This window comes from Podarcis melisellensis, assembly GCF_964234715.1.
Source record: "Podarcis melisellensis genome assembly, chromosome: 9".
NCBI classification, from domain to species: domain Eukaryota; kingdom Metazoa; phylum Chordata; class Lepidosauria; order Squamata; family Lacertidae; genus Podarcis; species Podarcis melisellensis.
Window position 1 is genome coordinate 42,376,076 of NC_138541.1, and position 22,372 is coordinate 42,398,447.

The 22,372-nt window shown below is 39.5% G+C and overlaps 1 protein-coding gene across 4 annotated transcripts in view; it reads right to left on the reverse strand.

Annotated features, from left to right (window-relative positions):
• The window catches only part of FSTL5 (follistatin like 5), a 323,965-nt gene that overhangs the window by 242,728 nt on the left and 58,865 nt on the right, over positions 1–22,372 (reverse strand). For all 4 annotated transcript variants that reach the window (XM_081926023.1, XM_081926021.1, XM_081926022.1 and 1 more), the window contains exon 3: positions 15,167–15,200. In XM_081926023.1, the coding sequence (XP_081782149.1) occupies positions 15,167–15,200 (34 nt within the window). The remainder of the gene's footprint in view (positions 1–15,166; positions 15,201–22,372) is intronic.

The following is a 22,372-nucleotide window of genomic DNA, read 5'->3' on the forward strand; positions in this document are numbered from 1 at the left end:
ACACACAACAATTTAAAGGAACAGTGAAGGCACAACAAGAATACAAAGTTGCTGCATGTAGTACTCTCAGTGCCGAGAGTAAACACAAACCAAGTATCTGCTGAAACAACCACTCATTTGCTGTTCTCCCAGGTTCAAAGTATTTGTGGAAATAGTCCTATCTGAGTGTTAATTTTACTGGCTATAAGAACACAAGAAGAGCTTGCTGGATCAGGCCAGTGGCTGATCTACTCCAGCATCCTGTTCTCACAGTGGCAACCAGATGCCTGTGGAGAACCTGACCATTTACCCCTCCTCCATTTTCTAGCAAGTGGGTTTCAGACGCATATTGCCACCAACTATGGAAACAGAACATAGCCATCATGGCTAATAGCCTTGGACAGTCTTATCCTCCATGCATTTGTCTAATCCCTTATTTTAAAGCCACCCATATCTTCAGTTTTATTTCCAATTCCTTTCCTAATGATCCCTAGCAAGGAAATTGCCATTTTTCCCAGCTGATGCATACTGTGTCGACATCTTCTTCAAGCTATCCACTATGACCCCCCCTCTCCCGGCCAGGCCTGTTTCCTGGTTGCTGATTCAGACCCCATAAGCATATATGCTGGTGACTTTCCAGTGTTGAATTGAAAAGTCTGAAGTGTAATTTAAGCACATTCACCAGGAAATGTTCGGTGTCCCTGTTTCTGATTTGATCCCAGAATGTCCCACTTTTGCTTAGGATGTCCCTATTTTCATCGGAGAAATGTTGGAGGGTATGCATGTTTACAGTCCTTTCCATGATCTGGAACCCTCATCACACAGGGTTCCTGATCGCCAGCTGAGCTGTGCTTACAGTGTCCCTTCCGACTTTCCCACTCACTGCAGGAAGTTCAGGGTGGAAGCAACAGGACTGACATGTACAACTATGATGAGGTTGGTGCCAGTATTCACAGCCTCAACATGTAATTAGGTTTCCCTGTTCAGACAAAAACACATGAATTGGGCTAGTTTCATTTGCATATTTTGGCTGCTCCTTAATCACTGTGATAACTAGCTGGTAGGGAACTTCATGCAGTGGACACTCAGGTTGTGAACGTGATCTGTGTGGGATGCACGTTCACAACCTGCAGCGTTCGCAACCCGTGGCTGCGTGTCTGCGCACGCGTGGGTTGTAATTCGGCGCTTCTGCGCATGTGCAAAGTGTGATCTAGCGCTTTTGCGCATGCGCTACTGCCGAAACCCGGAAGTAACCCATTCCGGTACTTCCAGGTTTCAGCAGTCCATAACCCAAAAAAACGCAACCTGAAGCGGCTGTAACTTGAGGTATGACTGTATTATGTATGTTCTGGTACAAAAGCACAGCTCCAGGATTGTAAAGAAAGTGATCATGAAGACTCACTTTGGCTTGTCAAGGGAAGATGCCTTTTGTGACTGCATGATAGAAAGCTATGCTGCTGCTGTTGTTTTTTTAAAAAAAGTTTTATGTGAAGTTTCTGAAGTAAATTTGAATGCAATACTAATAAACCATTTCTTCTTCATCTACCCTAGAGCAGTTAAAAAAAAAATCTAGCATAATTCTTATCTTCCCCTCCCCCTTAATGGAAGTGAAATGGCCTTCTTGAGCACAGACATATTGAAAAAGCCCATAAGGGTTTGATTGACAGTAGTTGTCCGATTAGTGTCCCTTTCTGAAAAGGGATCTAAATATGACTCGCCTAAAGTGCTAAGTGAAGAATGGATGCATTCAATCCTGGCAAAGTCTCCTTAGAAACACCAGGCTTTAAGCATAATAAAAACAGGCAGGCAGGCCCACATTTTATGCTAATGTGCCATGAAGCTTTATTAATCTGACCTTTGGAGAGAAATGAGAAATAGAATAGTGGCCTGCCATAATTGTTAGCGGCAGCATTTTAGCAGTCTTTAATCTGCACTTCACTTTAATATCTGCTCCCAGTTATGGTATCAGCAGTAAGAGGACCTGACACGATGTGCAGCGTTCCTGTGCAGCAGGAGGAAACTGGTGGTTTCGAAGTCAAAAGGAATGCAGCCTAAGTGGATCATAAAACGAGTCACCCAACCCCTATGAAGAGACTGAGAAACACAAGATGAATGCCTCCTTTTTTTGAGCACCTGCACAATGAATGCACACTGCTGCAATTACAATATGCGTGGAAGAGAAACCGAGACCCACTCGCTGGACTTACAGCTTCAAGGTAATAGCTTTCAGCTATTGCTTGAGAGAGCAGATATATTGTGGCAGAGGTATAAGCAGCACTCCAAGGAATCAATATCTGATTATGCTGATCAGAAACAGGTTTACCTAAGTACCATGCAACACATTCACCGTAAGACTGTGTCTTTTAATTTCCAGCATGAAAATTCTGGTAAAGAAAAACATAAGAAAGTGTTGATTTTGGAAGTCATACAATGTATTATAGAAACATTGTTCCAAACATATGCTTATCATTTTTCCCCCTGAATCCCAGGCAATGTTTTGGGGGTCAGGGTGCATATATATATATCTGGGGGGAAATATTGATTGGATCATAAAATACCAATTTCAGAGAAGAACAACTGAAAAAACCTCCTTCAAAACACACACATGCAACAACAACAAAACCTTTCCACATACCCCAAAGTAAGCAAAACGCAAGCAAAACAGATAACTCATCAAACAGAAACAAGCAAAGCATAAATATGCTTCCCCAAAGTCCAAAAATAAGCACTATATACACACACCAAAACAGGAAAAACACATACACAGTAACACATAAACAACAGTAATAAAATGCAATAAAACAGTAATAAAACAGCCTAAAATGCAAGTAAAACTCCTGGAACTTATCAAGTAGCATCTTTCTTTAGAAAGTCTTTTCTAAACAAATTTAGAGGAGGCTGGAAGATGAAGCATAGGCCTCCAGAAGCTCTTCATTCCTCACCCACATGAAGCCTTTGAGACTACATGGAACCCACATATACTCTGGGCAAAGGGAAGGAAGAGAGTGGAATATCTTGAGGCCTGCATTTCAGAAGCAGTGTGGTAGGGAAAGGTTGAAGAGCTTTTCCCTTTGCTGCATTTCTTCTTCCATATTGCAAGTGGTATTTCTTTAAAAAAAAGGAAAGGGAAAAAAGTGGTGTATCTGATGTATGTATTTGCATGTAATGTGTAGTTAATGCCTTCTATAAAATAAAGAGCAGACTCAGCTGTTGTCAAAGGAGCCTACATTTTCTGTTTAGCTGCCTACACTTGGCCTGTTCTTTTATGATGCATTTCCATTTCCTTTATTTCTTTTATCAATTTGCCTCTTTCATTTTTCCTCATTTGGTTATGTATGGCATCTCATTTAGGCATGTACCTCTTCACTCGGCTTTCCTACAGTCCCAGACTACTGCCTCTGACATTCCTGGAATAAGTATATAAGAACAAATGACAGTATATAAATGAGCATGCTAAAAGAAAAAAAGAAAAAATAAGACAAAGCTACATTGTAAGTACTTTTTGCTTTGGTTGTTACCCAAAATATATCCAACTAGCAGACATTGCAGGGATCCATGGCTGGATCTCTTACATTATTGGGGGAGAGGGGTTGGCATGCCAGCCCAGATCCTCTCCCCTTACCCCATATGCCAACTTTGACAGGTGAGTAGTCCTACCTACCTTTCAAAGCTGGCCCATGAGGGCAGGGTTTTATCTGTGAAATTGTTTTAACTGTTTTTTATATAGAAAAAGTGTTTTACATGCACATGCGCGTGCGCGCACACACACACACTTTGTGCTGTTGTTTTTATTGTTGTTTTTTATTGTGAATCACTTAAACATATTTTATGGGGAGTAATTCATAAACGGAATTAAATTGATGATACTGTACGTTGCTGGGTGAGGGGCCCTTAATCCTTTCTTGTGATTTTCCCCAGTTAAATTCACTCTCTCAAAATTTTCCCTACTAGCAGCTTTTGGGGTGAGGGTGGGAGTGGGGAGGTCTTTCCATTGGAAAATTTCACAGTGGTTAAAGCTTAACCCCCTTTCCCCAGCACTATGGACTCAATTAACTCAGGCAGCTTCTTTAAATAAGAGTGATATGAGATTCCTTAATCTTATCTTACTTGGCCTCAATATAAAATCCAAAATGGAACAAAATGTAAAAGGTTGATATTTGACTAAAATTAATCAATCATGACTTGAATCTATAAACTGATGTTGAGAAAGCGCATTAAGTTTTTCTTTTCTTTATTAAGGCAATATCCACTTACTAAAATAAGTGCCATTGAACCCATCAGATAAACAGGCACAGGGATTGCACCACAAATAATGGGATTAGTGTTTCCCTTAAAACAACAACAACAACAACAACAACAACAACAACAACTGTATGCTTTGGAAAGCTTTGAAGGGCTTCATAATTTTGAATATTTCTTCTTTTGCTAATGTGACTTAGTGGGGACTAACCATCTATTGAGAGCATTGATGGACCAACCTAAAACACTTTATTTTGACTTTGAGATCAGGTAGGTATAAAATTAAAGGTAGGCTGCATTACAGTAGGAGAGGAAGAAGGAGATTCTGTTTTGCCTCCACAGTATCCTCTGGAAAACTCCTAACACCCTTGAGATTAATCAAGAATTTTGTGACGATGACAACAAAACTCTACCTAGTTAGGTTATTAAGGTAGTTGGTGATTCTTTAAAAGAAAGAAGCAACTTATAAAGTTTCTGTTCAGTTTTGAAAAAGGCTAGTAAATATTTACACTATATATTTCTGCAGTGTGCATAAGCACTGAATTTCCAATGCATTAAGTCCCTAAACTCTGATGCCTGAGTAATCTGCTTTTCCTGAGAGAAATCTCCCTGAAGTATCTTTAGGGCAGACAGGCAACAAACTCCATCTTTGTGTTGCATACTAACAACTGGATGATGCACCTAACTGCTAGGAATGAGGTAACACTTCTGTCTTCAAAACTCTGTCAGCAATTCACTCTCCAGTTAGTATCCTGGATTCTACCATATTGCTGTTCAGGAACGGAAGCTTGTTGAAAAGAGCTCAACATGACAAGACTAAATATTTTGTATTAAAAGACACACATTAGTTTTTTTAAAGGAAAATTGGCAATTAAGAAAGAGCTTTCGATGATGTAATGGGCTGGCTAATGTACTGAGTACACTACTGCCATCTTCTGGGAACATTCACAGCCACTCAGCCTGTTATGCATGGTAGAACTAACATGCACTGCTAGCAATTTCAGACCAATAACCTTCCTTTCTTTATTAATGGAGGACTGGACTAGTTTTAAATTCAATGACTCTTTGTTGGGGGTCATTTTGCCATGAAAAATGTCTTTCATGCAGCAGTAATAGGGTTGGGAATAACTGACCAGTGAAACATTCTAAATAGGGACAAGCAAATAGCACGCTATTGATTGGCATAAAGTTATAGATAATTTTGTATATGAAAGACAACTTTATATCTCTTAAGCACACAGATGTAACTGTGTGTGTGTGTGTTTACACTGTGTGTGTGTGTGTGGTGCAGCAGTCAATCCCAGCTGTGCTGTAGATGTTGTAACAAGGGAAGATTGAAGATTTTCAGTCTGTGGCTTTCAACCAACATGAGATTAGACAGAGTGGTCTAATCTCATGGGACTGCTGTGCTCGTCCTTCTTTCGGAGAATTAGTAAGATAATAGCTATAAAGCATTTCTGCCTTTCTCTACTCTGTAAGAAACACTATCTCTTACATAACTAAACATATAACTCATATGTCTACTTGGTTGCCCTAGTAGCATTTAGGAATAATCTACAACAATGTAACATATTCCATTACCTAACACTTCTCTCTTTTCCAACAACAAAATATTATTAATTACTGGATGCTCTTATGTTCTTAACTACTGGATAGTGTTGCAGTGGATTACTGGGGTGTGCAAAATTTTTGGACAAATCTCAAGCCAAGGGGAGCCACTTCAGACAGATTCAGGGCTTATCTGAGCCCAGTACGATCTCTCCAAAGTGCCTAAACATGAGCAGGGATTTCCAAGGTACTTTGGAGCAAGTAAGAGAGCTAAATAATCATCTTCATAATTAGGCTGCCAACAGCTTTTCTGAAAAACTGGAAACATTTTTCAAACATCATATAAGGAAGATGCCAAGGTAGGGAAACAGCTCTTTTGTGACAGACAAGGCAAGCTTCTGCAGAGATAGAATGATTTTACCAGGGAACTCCAATCACAGAGCTTTGAGGAATGGCTGTCCCAGTATTGCATCACCTTCTTCTTGTCTCTTCTATATTTTTTGCTAATTATCAGCAGTTGCTTGGAAAATGCAGGACATCCAAGTCCTTCTGCCTCTGAGCCACATGCCCAAGCACCCACTCCTGTCATATAAGGTTTGCACTCAGCTTCTGTGACTTGTGGTTCTAATTAAGCCAAACACAAGCCTGAAGTTTTGTTTTAAAAGATGAAATAAAAATCTTTCAGTTCTAGAAGACTATAATCTTGATAAATGCTACATTGACAGAAACAGATTCGTTGGCCCAAAATATCCACATTGTTTTTTCCACTGATCCTAACTCACAAACCATAATCTCAATCTTTCTGAAATTATGCAGCTTTCTTTCTTAGGGACATCTCCACCATGCATGCCAAGTTCATGGTAAAATTGTTGCCCACAATATCACAGGTGAAGGGTGCTAAGGGTGGTTGAGAGACCCATATTCTCCTTACAGAGTTGCAATTCTAGGATTTCCCCATGAAAGTGGGTTCCATTCTGTAATTTGACAGGCTTTTTTCACTTGGTAGAGGTTAATATGCCTGCAAATTTCATCCATTTCTGGAAAAAAAGCTAATTTTGATCCCCCAAAATAGTGAATGGGGCAAAATGAAGCTTCATTTTTCTCTGAAAGGCTGTAAGACCCCATGCAAAATTTAGCAGCTTTCAAAGAACAAAACTGAGATCTGAACAGAATATTGTGCTCTATGAACACTCTCTAGGACATATTACCATATTGTCAATTACACAGTTCCATACTTTTGGAGAAAGAAACTCTTGATTTTATCCCGAATCCACAATATTTTGGACAATATCGGAAGAACTCCTAGTGGCTGCTTGTCTTGTTCTTCATAACCAAATGTTTAAGACCCTGGAGACTCAACTAGAATGGTAAAGAAAAAGCAATTTATATGTGTTGTATATGCAATATAACATTGTGCCACCAGATGGCGTTGTAAAGTCCTATTTTTCGCTACCTGTTTTCCCTGCCTGTTTAAATTTACAATGTGTTTAACTGAAACGCTTCTTTGATGTGTCTAGATCCAGCCTGGATGTTATCATTCCACTGTTCTCAGTACTGTATTTTTGTTGACAAAAATGAAATTACCACTATCTCAGTAGACAGAGCACGAGACAATGCCATCTGATCAGGCCCAAATAAAGGAGGTGAAATATGAGCTTGGCACAAGAGAAAGGCAGCGACAATATTTCCAGTGGAAAGCGAAGCCCATATATTCTCCTCTCTCTGAGAAGAACTAAGTTCCTGTACTATGAAAGAGTGAAATCATTTTTAATTACATATGGGAAACTAGGTGGTTTCTCTGTTTAGAGTTTTACCTCTCCCCACAGTGAGAAGGATGATACAAGCTGAAGTCTTTTCAGGGACAGAATATCCAAGCAGATTCAGTTTCATATTTTTTAAAAAATAGCATGAAGAATTCATTTCTGCACTGAAATGAGGAAGGCAAAATTGTCCTAAAGGGATAGAATGAACATGCCTAAATAAAGGGAACACTGCTACATTCTGTTGGGCAGGATGTGATTGGACTATGTTTTGTGTTTTCCAACTGGCCCCAAGCACACTTTACCAACTGACCTAAATTTGAAACTAACACCAAAGGGGCACCCCTCCCCCCTTTGCAAATGAACAGTTGCTGTTAAATCAGACTTCAGGAATACTATTATTATTCAAATCTCTTTCACTTAGGAGTTCACACCAACATTAAAACTTAATGTTTTTTGAATTATTCACTTTGATATGACATCAAGTCACTTAAACTATTAATTTACTTCATAGAACAAACATCTGTAGGTGGTTCCCATAAAACAATAAAAATGCAACATTCGATAACATTTCCTAAATACTAGATAAAAACAAAATGCAGCAGTATACTGCATATAAAACTAAGCAGCATTTAAAAAAAACTAAGCAATGTACACTAAGCTGTGTAAAAAAAAAAACACCACTATTACCTTCTTCACCACTGTAAAAAAAAAGTGTATTGGTGACTGGTCAGTGATTGGCAGAAATCTCTGTGTTCAAGGTGGATTTTTTTTCAGGAATGCCCCACCTCCTTCAAAGCAGTGGGGATCACCTGACCATGCAGCAAAGCATTCACCACACCCTGAAGCCACCTAGTTAATCCTCCACAACTTACCCAAACCAGCCAGGATGGGCATGGATCAAGAGAGCATGTAGTAGGCTACACGGTTACAACCATCTTGTTCACACACCCAGGCATCAATAACCAGGACTGTTTCTACAAAAATCAAACAGGATTGTGCATTGCACATCTCAACAGATCAATAGTGGCAATCAAGTCCCCATGGAGGAGAGTGCCTTGCAAAATTATCACAATAGTCTCCAAGGGCTCCAAAACTGGGCTGCCTGAGGGAGATGAAAGCAATGCACAGAGCACTTTGAAAAACCCCAGTGGATGTCTACTGGAAGCAGCAAAGTAAGCTTTCTTCAACACTATACCACCAAACAGTAGATACAGTGTACTCTTATGAGTGTTCAGCTGTGTAAGAGACTTGTGCCTCTTGCACTCCAGCCGTCTCCAGATCTATTTCTTTCCATGAAGCTCCCCAATAAACGAGACGGCTGCTCAGGCTCCACAGTGCCAGGAACAGCACTTTATTTGGAGTGTCGCAACCGATAAACAAGTTGTTCTATGTGATTATACCTATGCAGTATGAACTATGCTTTTATGATGCAGAGATTAAAACATATTTTGCATTACAATACAGGACCTTTTGTTCAATATCAAACAAGACGTCAAAGAATGCTCTGCTACCCACCATTTATGATATCTTCACAATTGCAAGTCATTCGCCAGCATTTGAAGCCATTCAAGTGTACTCTGGCAATTTTGAACAAAGAATCACAGAATCAGATTAAGATTCCTTACAACTCTGCGCCATGGATTATTTAACGACGTGCCAATTTTATTTTATTTTTTGGTTGCTTCCAGCTCTTATTGCTTTACTTTTGTTCTTTTTGTGTGTAAAAATCAAATAAAATAAAATCAACCTGTGACAACTTTATGTAGCCAACTACAGCCATCAACCCGACCTTCCAAATAGGACTGGCTTTAGAGTTTCAAGCACTGTGCAGGTGCCTTACAATGTTTTCCATGAATTAAGTGAATGACAGATATGCAACAAGTTATTCCCATATGGTCTCCTCTTTACTCCTGGTAGATAAAGATCAGTAAAGGAACAGATGTTTGTTAATGAAATTAGAAAAGGCAGGCAATATGTTCATAATAATAGAGAATCACATTTGTTAAATGGATCGGCAAGTGAACAGTCGCTTTGTATTCTGATTGCTAAAGGTAAACGTAAAATGAAAGGGAATCGAAGAGTTGAGAAGCTCATAGTGTAATTAAAGAGCTGCCTGTCAATATCCTATGGCACTATCTAGTTTTGCATATATGAGGGGTAAAACTAGTGGGGAACTGCAGATCCTAAACTTGAGATACTTTTAGAAGCATTGTCCACAAAGCATCTCTTTTGTGCAAATCTTCTTCTTTAAGTCTCCTCTATTGATTCCAATAAAAGGGACGCAGGTGGTGCTGTGGGTTAAACCACAGAGCCTAGGACTTCCCGATCAGAAGGTCGGCGGTTCGAATCCCCACAACGGGGTGAGCTCCTGTTGTTTGGTCCCTGCTCCTGCCAACCTAGCAGTTCAAAAGCACCTCAAAGTGCAAGTAGATAAATAGGTACCACTCCGGCGGGAAGGTAAACAGTGTTTCTGTGCACTGCTCTGGTTCTCCAGAAGTGGCTTAGTCATGCTGGCCACATGACCTGGAAGCTGTACGCCGGCTCCCTCAGCCAATAAAGCAAGATGAGCGCCACAACCCCAGAGTTGGCCACGACTGGACCTAATGGTCAGGGGTCCCTTTACCTTTACCTTATTATTGATTCCAATGATCTTTGGGTTAGGCTGCCAATCTGGATCCAATCCACTGTAGCTTATTTATATTACAGTACACTTGTGTGCCACATTTCTGAATTGTACTCATACAGGCCAGAGAACAGCTAAAATACGATATATGCAGACATAGCTCAGTTCTATTTCTTCCAGCACTGCCCATAAATAAAATACTACCCAAAATAATAAAACTGAAATGATCGGTAATAAACATATAAAGGGACCCTGCAAGTAGCAACTACCCACCATCAAATTATACTAAGCAGTATTACCATCTGCAATATGTGGATCAAAACTTATCGGCTACTGCTCTGCAACCTCTAAGACAAACCGAATGGAAATAAAAACATTTATAGTAGGAGTTCAAAGCCTGAGCCAAATCCCGTATACTTGGTTTAATCACAGTTCAGGATCATATTGCCACCAGTGTTAAACCATGCTTACTTTAAACCGGAGCTAGGGTTTAAAACTTTTTATTAATGATCATTGTCCACCAGTTAATGAGAAAAGAAATTGTGTTTGGAAATTATGAAAGAAGAGTGATAATTTTGATAGGAACTCTTTGGGTTTGTTTTTATTGCACTTGCTTCCCTTTTGAAGTGGCTTTGTTTTCCTTTATTCTGCAAATTGTCTTTTCAGTGGTTTACATGCTGCAGCCTGCTTGAGTGTCTGCTCTTTCTGAAAATCCTATGATGTCCTCAGCTGGGCTTTCCTGTAAGTGTGAGATGATAGAGAAGCTGCCCACTGTATTTCTGACAGCTATTTTTAAGTGAAGGCTTTTTACTGTGTGGAATATTTCATCTCTTTTTTGAGGTAAAATGACTTTTCCCAAAGAAAGAAAAAGAAAGAAAGAAAATCAGCAAACACAGTGTTTCAATCAAATAATTTTACTCTGAGTAGACCTATTGAAATGCATGGACCTGTCAAGGCAGTCCTTTATGTGTCCACTCAGAAATGAGTCCAATTGTTTTCATTAACGCCCATCCCCTTGCAGGTATGCAGCCTTAGTTATGTTCATTAATTTCAAGGTGTCTACTCGGAACAAGACTTAATTGAATATCACTCACTGATCTCATGCACTTTTGGTACCTAGTTTGCCCAGCTTTCCACTCTTCAATTAAAACCTAGAAGAAGATGTTGTGATATATCTTCTCCATGCAGGTTTTTCACAGATCAGAAAGCAGAATGTTGGAGGAATGCTGAATGGGAGAAACACTCACTCACTACCTAACCGTGATAAGGTAAGCCCAGATGTATTGATTTATTTTTAAGAAACAAAAATCTAAAGGAAGGGAATAAAACTTTCAAGAAACAGGATGTCGGTTTTGGTGTGGTACTATCCGAAACCAGGATTTGAAGTTTGATAACAAAATTGAAACATTATGCCTACAGCAATTCCCTGAAGAAACTCACACAAAAAGCAATAGAAAACTACAAGCATTATTTTTTCTAAATTGCAAACAATATGTAGAAAAATGGATCACTATTTTATTCAAAGTATGTCTTGTATTTCAGTGTCACACCCCCTCAAGCAAATGTTGATGTTTCAGTGCAAATCAAGACATGCCAAGAGCATGCAGCAAAATTCAGGAGAGAAAAAATCAGATGCAATTCTGGGTATCAAAGCATAAACATTCCATTGCAGCAAAACCAGTGCTTCATATGGCTGCTAGAGAGTCATAGATTCGTCCCCCAAACTAGATTTGGCAGACTTTAATGGATAGAGTTGTTGGAAATATTTTACAGGTCTTTGACAACTGTATACTTGGTTAGTCTCTTAAATTGAAGACCTAATGAACCTCTGAGCATGCTGGGTCCTGCCAACTTGCAGAGTGCTGGTGACCTCCTTTAACATATACAGCACTGCATGGAAGCAGCAAGCTCAGAAATCATTCTTAAGAGCCTGCTTACTATTAGCCGCTGTGCAGGGGGAAAATGCTTTCTAGATAATTTGATGCTGTGAAAGTGGAAGACAACATGTATGAGGTATCTCAGAGGGAGATACAATAGGCATGAACTTAAGCATTCACAAATCTATGAACTTGTACTACTAACACCTCCTTAAACCTACAAAGCAAGTGACCATCTTTTTTTTCTTTTTTTTTTTGAGCAAGCTCCATGATGAATTCTGAAGGACAGGATTTAATTGAGGAAGGAGAGGGGAAAAGCTGACACACACCAATTCTCAATTTTCTTTTTAACCCTAATCCATTAATTCCTTGTAGGCGTCAGTGCTCTGGTGAGCATATGTGCTGGCAAGAGCTTCCATTAACTTCAATGAAGGGAACAGCTTTGGATGTACAAAGAGATGAAGAGATTGAGCTGCCCTGTATTGAAATTAATGGGGAAGCCCTTGCTTCCACATGGTGGATATATCTGCGCTCCCACAGCTGTAGATGGGAACTCTAGAATAGGAGACATGAGGAATATATGTGTATGTATCCTATGTGTTTATATGTCAATTAAGAATGTCAGAAGAACCCATTGAAAATGGACTACCAAGCAGATTTCCATCCATCTGCCCATTCAACCGCCATCATAGCAGCAACCCTTGTAACATGCCTTCTGCCTTAGTTTGAGCTTTTAAAAACTTTATATGTAATAGATACATATATTGCTCTACAATGCATATTATTGGCATACTCACTGATGTATAATTGCCACCATCCTGACAGGTGCCTTGCTGCTTCTTCTTTTTTTTGTAATGGGGTTTGCTGATTTTGTGTAAGTTGCTTGTTGCTAGAGGCAGCCTATATGTAATAAGGCTAACCACGCCTAACCATGTGTACTCAGAAGCAGGATTCTTTATTGGTTTTGCTTTTTGTTGTTGTTTAGTCGTGTCCAACTCTTCGTGACCCCATGGACCAGAGCACGCCAGGCATTCCTGTCTTCCACTGCTTCCCGCATTTTGGTCAAACTCATGTTAGTAGCTTTGAGAACACTGTCCAACCATCTCGTCCTCTGTCGTCCCCTTCTCCTTCTGCTCCCAATCTTTACCAACATCAGGGTCTTTTCCAGGGAGTCTTTCCAGGGCTAAAGTATTGGAGGCTCAGCTTCAGGATCTGTCCTTCCAGTGAGCAGTCAGGGCTGATTTCTTAAGAATGGATAGGCTTGATCTTCTTGTAGTCCATGGGACTCTCAAGAGTCTCCTCCAGCACCATAATTCAAAAGCATCAATTCTTTGGCAATCAACCTTCTTTATGGTCCAGCTCTCACTTCCATATATCACTACTGGGAAAACCATAGCTTTAACTATATGGACCTTTGTTGGCAAGGTGATGCTGTCTAGGTTTGTCATCACTTTTCACCCAAGAAGCATGCGTCTTTTAATTTTGTGACTTCTGTCACCATCTGCAGTGATCATGGAGCCCAATAAAGTAAAATCTAGTCTAATTTCCCCTATGGAAATTCATTAACTTTGAAAGGGAATGCCCCAGCAAGGTAACCAATTTGTAAATATCTGTTGTTGGCTGAGATATGCATGTCTGCTGTGTGTTATGACATATGTAAAACATTACATATATTTCTGCATCAGGGGGTGACATTTTCTCAATACTTTCCAAATGTAGTAGACTCCCCACTTTCTCATGGAGGAGAAGGAGAATGGTGATGGGAAGGGCAGAACTAGTGTGCTCATTTTCATGGTCCCACTTTGAGCGTTTATATAATCTCACTAGCAGATGGCATAGTAGAGTGGCAACGCTCACCAGATCTCTGGTTGCCCACATTGCTGCTGCATACTGAGAGGAAGAGAGGGAGCATCAAGGCTGGCCTGGTGCAAATGCACTGGCAGAAGTGCCAGAGTAGCTCTGTTGGTGTGTTTGCTCTGCACCAACCTCACTGCTGCCTCATCTCTCCTAGTAAGTAGTGCTAATATGGCTGACCAGAGGTCAGGCGAGTGCTGCCACCTGAACACATATTCTATTACTCTTTAACTTCATACTGAATGCCTGAAGGTGACTAATAAAAGCTTCATTTTAAAGATACTTTAAAATGATACTTTATACATTCTGCCACTTTATGCTAAGCGTGTTTGAGAACTCTCACCACAGCAACAAAACACAGGCATTACCATGTCTCATATATAAAGAGTTTCCTCTGAAATCCTAAAAATAAAATATTTTTCAACCCAATTTTAGCATGTGCAAGATGCAAACACGACATTTCTCGATTTGTTTCTTCTATACAAGGCTTACACACATCTGTTGTTCTGGACAAGGAAACTTTTACCTAACTTTGTTACATATCCTACTACTCCTGGTAGCAAATATTACAGCATTTGGTATCAATTCAAATGAAGAGGTCTTCAATTAGTGTGATCAGATCTGTGAAACTCAAATATTTTGCACTAATTACACCAAGAAATGCTTACTCGATAAATTATTTCCTCTTACTTATTTGTATTATAGATACTTCTGGACAAAGCTCATTTGCATTGGCAATATTCCTTGTCTCACCATAGGTACAGATTTAACCCCATACAACAGTTTCTACTTGGTGTAAGTTTATCTTAGGAAACAGAGTCAGGACCAACTACGCCTCAATTTATACATTCTGCCATGACACACACTAGCAGTTTATCTTTTGCTGCTACTAAGAGTAATAAGTTTCCATAAATATGCTGCTGTACAGTTTATTAGCTTTCCTCATACAACAGAAGCCAACCAAAACATGCTCAAAGAACAAGATGTGTGGGGATTTCTGAAATACAGAAATGCAACGTATCCTTATTTCCTATAGCCAATTCTGTTCATGTCTTCATATATTCAGATGTAAAAGTAGCATTATCTCTGTACTGTGAGTAAAAATGCTGTGCTAGTATATTAGCCTCCAATTAGTGATAAAAATAAAGTTGGTAATTATTTTTAAAAAACATTCTATACTTTGTTCATCAACTTGGGTAGACTTTATAAGCCAGAAAATATGGCTTATAAAGATTTAAACATAAATAAGCAATTAAATAAAAACTACTACCATAGCAACATACCTTTATTTCTTGAATTCTCTGGACTCTTTTCCTGCTGTAATTGAAAAGAAAAAGCAACAGTTACTCCATCTATACTGCCTAAAGGCTAAGAATAACTTTATTACGCACAGATCAATGACAAGAAACCTTTTCATATAGAGTTGATAAGTATATGCAGAACAATTGATCCTTTACCGTAGGGAAAGTTCCACAGAATTCACCAAGATTAATTCAGTCAAGCAGTAATGCATATCAAAATCACCTTCTTAAGCTGAAATTCTAAGCACAAATACTTGTGAGTAAGCCCTGATGAAGACAATGGGCCTTCTGAGTAATCATGCACAGGGTTGTTCAGTAACATTTGTTTAAGTTCTTCTCTTCCCCCCCACAGCTCTGAACATAACCAACTTCAGCGTCCATTTGCAGAAGAAAATTGCCAGGTACAGGAATCGCCCCCTATTCCCCATCATCTCAGATGTAAAGTTGGGGTCATGCATTTGCTGAGGTGACCTTGGCCTTAAAGGAACGGAACTGCTGCAAATCTTTCACACACAAGGGCAGTTAGGGCCTGAATTGTTCCGTGGTATGTTCTGTGCTAAATGAAAAGACTGCTAACTATAGTTGCAGCTTGACTGATGCCTCTGGCTTCCTTCAGCTTTTGCAGAGAGCTGCAGTCCATCTCATGGAATGGTAAATTTTTGAGCACCATTACCCCCAGTGCTCTAGAGCATCACAGTGTCTTCCATGAAGAAGATCATCACGTTACAATTCTCTGGGACCATGATATCTCAAGGCCAGCCTTTTTCCATAAGAGCCTGCTGTGGGACATCACTCATCATCTTTTGATTAGTCCCATGCCCTCTGAATTACAGCAGGTGAGATTGTGAGACAGCCACAGCTCAATTACAACACCAAGCTATTTCCTCCCTAAAGAGATCTGCAGGCAAGCAGCCCAAATTTGGCCTATGGTATGGATTGTCTGATGTGCTATAGGGTTTGAGGATATTTTATCTCTGGGCTTTCCTGCTACCTAGTTTCCTTAAAAAATATTCAGTTTTTATTGATTGGTCATTGTCTGAAAGGTAAAAGGACTTTAAAATGTTGCCAGTGATTGCCCCAGGGAGCTCCTTTTAACTAGACTTGCCAAAAGGCTAAACTCTGATCCCCTGTAGAAGCAACAACAACAATAAAACCCCTTTCAATTTGCACTGGCTTCTTAAATAGAAACAAGTGTTCACTAGATTTTATTTAGCTTGGAATTTTGTTGTTAAAGTTTATATTGTAAACCACCCTGAGCCTTAATAATGAGGACTCAGTTTAAAAAACAAAAAACTTCACCTAAGTTATTCAAAATCAAATAGAAAAGCTGAGTAACTGTCCAAAGACATACAAAGTACACTGATGAATCTTGCAAGTCATCCATCTTACAAACAGTTCCCTTGCCCTTATCAGACTCCAAAGCTAAAGTTGACAACTCATTTGTTCATTCATTTACATTTGCCTTCCTCTATGACACACATCTTATTTGTATCCAGGCAACCACGAGAGCATTATTTCTCATTCAAGCATTAACTGACATCATATTGCATTCTTCCAGCTTAATTTCTATGCATATTTCATTTTGACTGACAAGTCAATTGTATAAAAAATAGTGATGTTGTTATAACGTAAGAGTTTGGAAGTACAGTGCATGTACAATTCATACAGAGTTCTGAACAACTGCATGAGCTCCCCACTACATATTATATTTCCTACTCCCTGTCAAAAACTATAGCTGCAATCCTAAACACACTTACAAAGTGGGGTTTACTTCTGAGGAGACACATGGAGGGTGGCATAATAACTCTAATAACTCTCCAATAGGCATACTGAGGTCAATTGGCTTAAACCCACATAAAATGATGCATGATAAGCAATTTATTGGTTATAAATCAAACAATAATTTATCCTTTTAACACCATTTTCTTTTGAACTTATTGGAAAATCAAAATCTAAATGCTTCACAAAAATCAGAATCTAAATGCTTCACAAAAATCAAGATTACTTGCAAAGTTGAACTGAGACTTGGCAAACAGGGCTCCATCTTTCCAAGCTTCTAATTTGATTCAGCACCTATTGTAACAGGTTTTTTAATTTTGGCGAAGCTACTTTGAAATTATTTATTCTTTATCACCTGTTGTTGTGCCACAGGAGTGCAATGGCAACAAATGAAATGACACTCAATGCCTCAAATTAGTATTGTTTAAAAAATATTATTGAAACATATATTTACTTGCAAAAATAAACCAGAGCTATTATCCTATTATCACAAGAGAATGTGATTTTCTGTAACAAGATTTTGAAGCTTAATTCTTTAAAGCAATTTGCAAACATCACAGCATTCTTCTTTCTGAACAAACAATGATGTTCATTGTTTACAAGTCTTGGCACAGGTTAAGACAGACTGCACAGCTTGTGATGCACCAGGCAAAATGCAGCAATGGATTGTGGCCTGTCAGGTTCTTGACAACCCCCTATATTTTTGTAGTTCCAAGAAAGCATCAAAAATAGAAAGTTTTCCTTACATGACTTTGGCTTGGTTTGTGAAAGCCTGGATTACAATACTCACCAAAACACACCTGAAAATTCTGAATATTGCATCTAATTTTTAAATTCAAGTTTCAACTTCTTTCTTTGAACAACTTGTGATTCAAATATGTTCAGGATAGGGTGACCATCTTTGTTTCTGGAAGATGCCTTGAGACTTTTAACAGCCACTTTGCTGGCAGAATTTAAGCAGGTGATGTGTCTTGCAAATTTCAACTCAATGCTGGGAAAGAGTTCTCTTTCTAAATCTCTCCCTAATGATTGGGGGAAATCAACATCCTTTATTCAGAAGCCACTAATCTGCAAACCTATGCATGTTTACTCAAAAGTAAGTTCCATGCAGTTCAAAGACTCTTACTCTCAGGTAACTGCATATAAAGGGAGGATTGCTTTCTAAGTGAGTTTGTGAACAAGTTGAGCACATTGTTGTAATATTCATATGAAAAGTATGTTAGCCATTTGTAGTTGCACTGATTATAGTCACTGCAGTTGCAACAGCAGGGAAGAGGAGAAAATAAATTAGAAGCAGATTATCCTGCTGGCATCTACCTGAATTTCAGCTCTAAACTAACCTTCCCCCACTCAGCTTATCCAAAGTTAACAATAATTCTATTTTATTTTGGCATTTGCTAACCAGCTTCTTCCCGTTGAGCATAACACCACTACAAAAGGCCATTTCTGTGCTTTTACATACTAACATGAGTATATCAAAACAGTAGGAAATGCTATTATAACAAAAGCACGTTCTCCAAGCTCATTCAGGTTTCTTACCCATCCAAAGCCATATTTGTCGATTACTTATATAACTAAATGAGATTCTCAAGGCCCACACTTCTACCAATAGAGGGTAGTTCTCAGGTCTGCTGTTTCTAATTGAGGATGAACTAATTCTCTGGGGGGCTCCTCAAACTGGGTTGCGAATTTCCAGAATTTCACCCAAGAAAACCAGGGGAAACTTGGGACTTCCCTGGCAGGAACAGTGCTGGTGACAGAAGAAAGGAAAAGAGAGAGTCACTTCTCCTTCCTTCGCCTTGGTCATCCCATCAAAATAACTTGGGTGATGGGTCATAGGGAATTGCCAGACTTTCGCCAGCACCTTGCCCGAAAAGGAGGCCCAGATTCCACCAACAAGGACTAACCAGAAAACAGCTCCTGAGAAGACCATATTTGGCCACTGCCGGAAGGTTCCAACTGTGCCAGTAGGAGCAGGGCTGCACCTGCTCATTCATTTGTTTGATGGGAGAGGAGTATGAAGGATGGGGAAATCTGTCTCCTGGCTTTGCTAGTGGGGCATAAAGGAACCCTTCCCTGGAAATGCCTCTTCTCAGAACAAATTTAGAAGTAAAACAAACAATATTACCAGCACTGGGAAATCAGGGTTGCCCCAGCCACACAGCTATTCCCAAAGACAGTGTGTTATATGTTTTCATGTTACTGTGGGGTTTGTATTTACAGGAAGAGCCATAGCTCAGGAGTAGAACACCTGATTTGCATGCAAAAAAATAAATAAATACCTGTTTCAATTCCCCTGTACCAAGATTTTCAGACTACCCCTTGTGTATATTTTCAAGTTTTCCTGGCAACTTTCTGTGTTTTAGTTATTATCAAATAACTCTGCTGATTTTCCGAGTCTCCAAGCTAATGTGCTCTGAGGCATTTCTGCAAATAAGTATTAAAATTCACAAGAAATGAGAGAGGCCTGAAAGCGTTTTTCAGGAATTTTGGAGTGGGACCAGCTTGTCATTTTCTCACTCAAAGGCTCATTACTTTTAAGAGCTGCATGGAAGGTAATTTTTTCCCCTGCCTGTTGTGCAGTTATTAGATGCCGCGCCTCTGTCAGGAATAAAGGTGCAGGTCGTCTTGCATCATCAGAGTTAATTGAAAGTTCAGCCCAGTGTTAATGAAATCAGAAATGGCCCATCAAAGCTTCAGATTCACTTGATATTGCTGCTTTCCACATTCCTTCCTAGGCTTGAATACACATTGCTCTGTTCTGTTGCATATCAGAGTCACTTTAGTTAAATCCTGCTCAGGATTTAAATCAATGGAAGAATGAGAACAAATTACAATCCACTGCCAATCAAGGTCTGCCTAACAAAAGGAAATTACAAAATATAAGAGCACCAAAGTGAACTAACAAGAGACATTCAATCGAGTTCTCTCTGCCTTCCTAACAAAAGTCACTAGACCTTACCCAGAAATCCAAAAGAATATTCTACAAAATAAAGTTCTGCTTATCATTGCAATGCCAAATTGGCTCCATTAACAAAAACTAGATTAGGTTAGAATCAAGATAGTAATGGAGTACCCAACCATTCCATCTTTGAAATGGACACAAGATCTTTGAACATACTACACACAAAACATCCCATCAGCTGTGCCATCTCAGAAACCTGCTTAAAACTTTGGTTTGCACAAGCCTACAAGGACATGTACAAAGATTATGTATACTTGATTTTAAATTTTGCTGATTTTATATATTGAAAATTATTTTATATATATATAGGGATCCACTTAGGGATCCTTTCACTATTTAGAAGAATCTATCAGCTAGCTTAAATATAAATAAATATGCAGGTCATGCATGAGCTTAGTGCATCTACAGATACCAGCTGCATATTTTAGATGAAAGTTGTATGCATATGGAAGTTTACAAAGCCATGCAAGAGATGCTCTCTCATGCAGACCAGATGGGGGAGAGAATATTCACTGATGTCAACAGAAACTTACACAAAAGTAAATTTGCATAATTGTACCTTTATGGTAAAAGACCCCTTGGACAATGGATGTTTCCGAAACAATGCCTAGCTAAAGTGTGTCTTATAAATAGATTTGTCAAAAGCATAGAAATATAAGAATTGCCATTGGAATTCTCAGAACTGCAGCTTTCATCCCATTCCACAATACCTAGCACATTGCCACTGTTAAAGGGTGAAAATATTATAATGACTATAGAATTTATCTGGTTGCCCATATGCTCTCTGAGCAGCACACAGAACAGCAAGAGTCATATTACCTATTATTAAACTATATGGAGGTGGTGCAACATAAGCAACACACTGTTATTAATTAATATTGGTCCTTTACCAACAGAAGAAGTGATTTTACTATCCAGAATCCCCAGCTTGCTTAACTGTATGAACTAGATTGGAACCCAGAGTGAAATAGCCAAGCTAATACCAGAGGATTTGCACCATGTTGCATCATGTTATGTTTCATCATCTTATGTCAGCCCAAACCAGTGAGCTGTATCAATGCACAGCACACCACTGCTGAAAAGAATTCTCTCCTTTGTGTCAGGCAGGCTGCATTCAATCCAGTCTTTTCAATGCACAGCGGATGAAAAGGGGAGAAGAAATTTCCACTGGGTTTGTGACGAGAAGAGATTCTGGATGGCTGACCACACAAATTGCTATTCTGGCATATTACGAGCTTCAAGCTACTTGCAATATATCTAACCTGGCATTGTTAAAAAAAACCCTGATTTAAGTGCATTGAAATGCTTTAGCAAGAGTAAAAATATAATCTTTCCTTATTCCAGCTGCTATAAACTGCAATCCAGAGCACACTTACTTGGAAATGAGTTACATAAAAATCAAGGGTATTCACTTCCAAGGATTAGGGTCAGGGTGACAGTCTCCATATAAAGATCAGCTCAATTCTTTTTATGATGTATTAGATATCCTGACATTATCATTGTGCAGGGCTGTGCTGAGTGAACACCACAGGCATGGCTTGAAATTACTATGGGGTAAGGGATGCCTGCCTGTTATAACATCTTGCCTAGCAAAGAAAATCACCAAGAGAGTGGCAAATGTTAGAAGACATGCTCCCATATTGAATCTACATGGAGTGTCTGATTAGAAATGCAGCCCTTACCACTTTGTAAGCCTCTGGAGTGTGTTAAAGGTGGAAGAACTATTTCCTTTAGACTCACTTGCTAAATTTCTAAATGTTGACAACCTTGAGCCCATGGGGTGGTTAGGTTGAAGTATGCCAATTTCTATGGCATGCTGTAACAACATGGTCATACGCTGAACAATAATTTTGAACAAACTGAATACTGCAGTTGCTAGCTCAACTACTGCTTTTTCAACAGGAAGGGCTGTAACGCATGCTTTACATGTAAGAGGTCCCAGATTCAGTGCCTGGCAACTTGAGCTAAGGCTTGGAAAGCTGAAACTCTAGAGAGCCACTACCAGTCAGCTTAAACCAAGCTTCTCCAGTCTTTTGCCCTCAGGATTATTTTACACAGCTCCCATCTTCTTGACCATTGACCATGCTGACTGGGACTGATTGGAGTTGGGAGTCCAACAACATCTGAAGGGCACCAGATTCAGGAAGGATTGTGTAGGCAGTACTGCACTAGATGGACCAATGGTCTCACTCAGTATAATTCAACTTCCTATGTCCTGCCATGGACTGGGTGGAGGCAGAAGAGTGGTCGGAGGCACCAGCTGAAGAACCCCCAGGGAAAGAAGGCTCAGAGCCAGGGAATTGGTGGTGGGATGATGGTGAGTGGACTAGGAGAAGGAGGTGTCGGAAACTAAAGAGGCAAGAGGGTTTGGTGAGCAGGAAGAGGATGTGGCAGAGATCAGTCCAGACTTAGAGGCAGAGAAGGACAGGGACTAGGAGACAGAG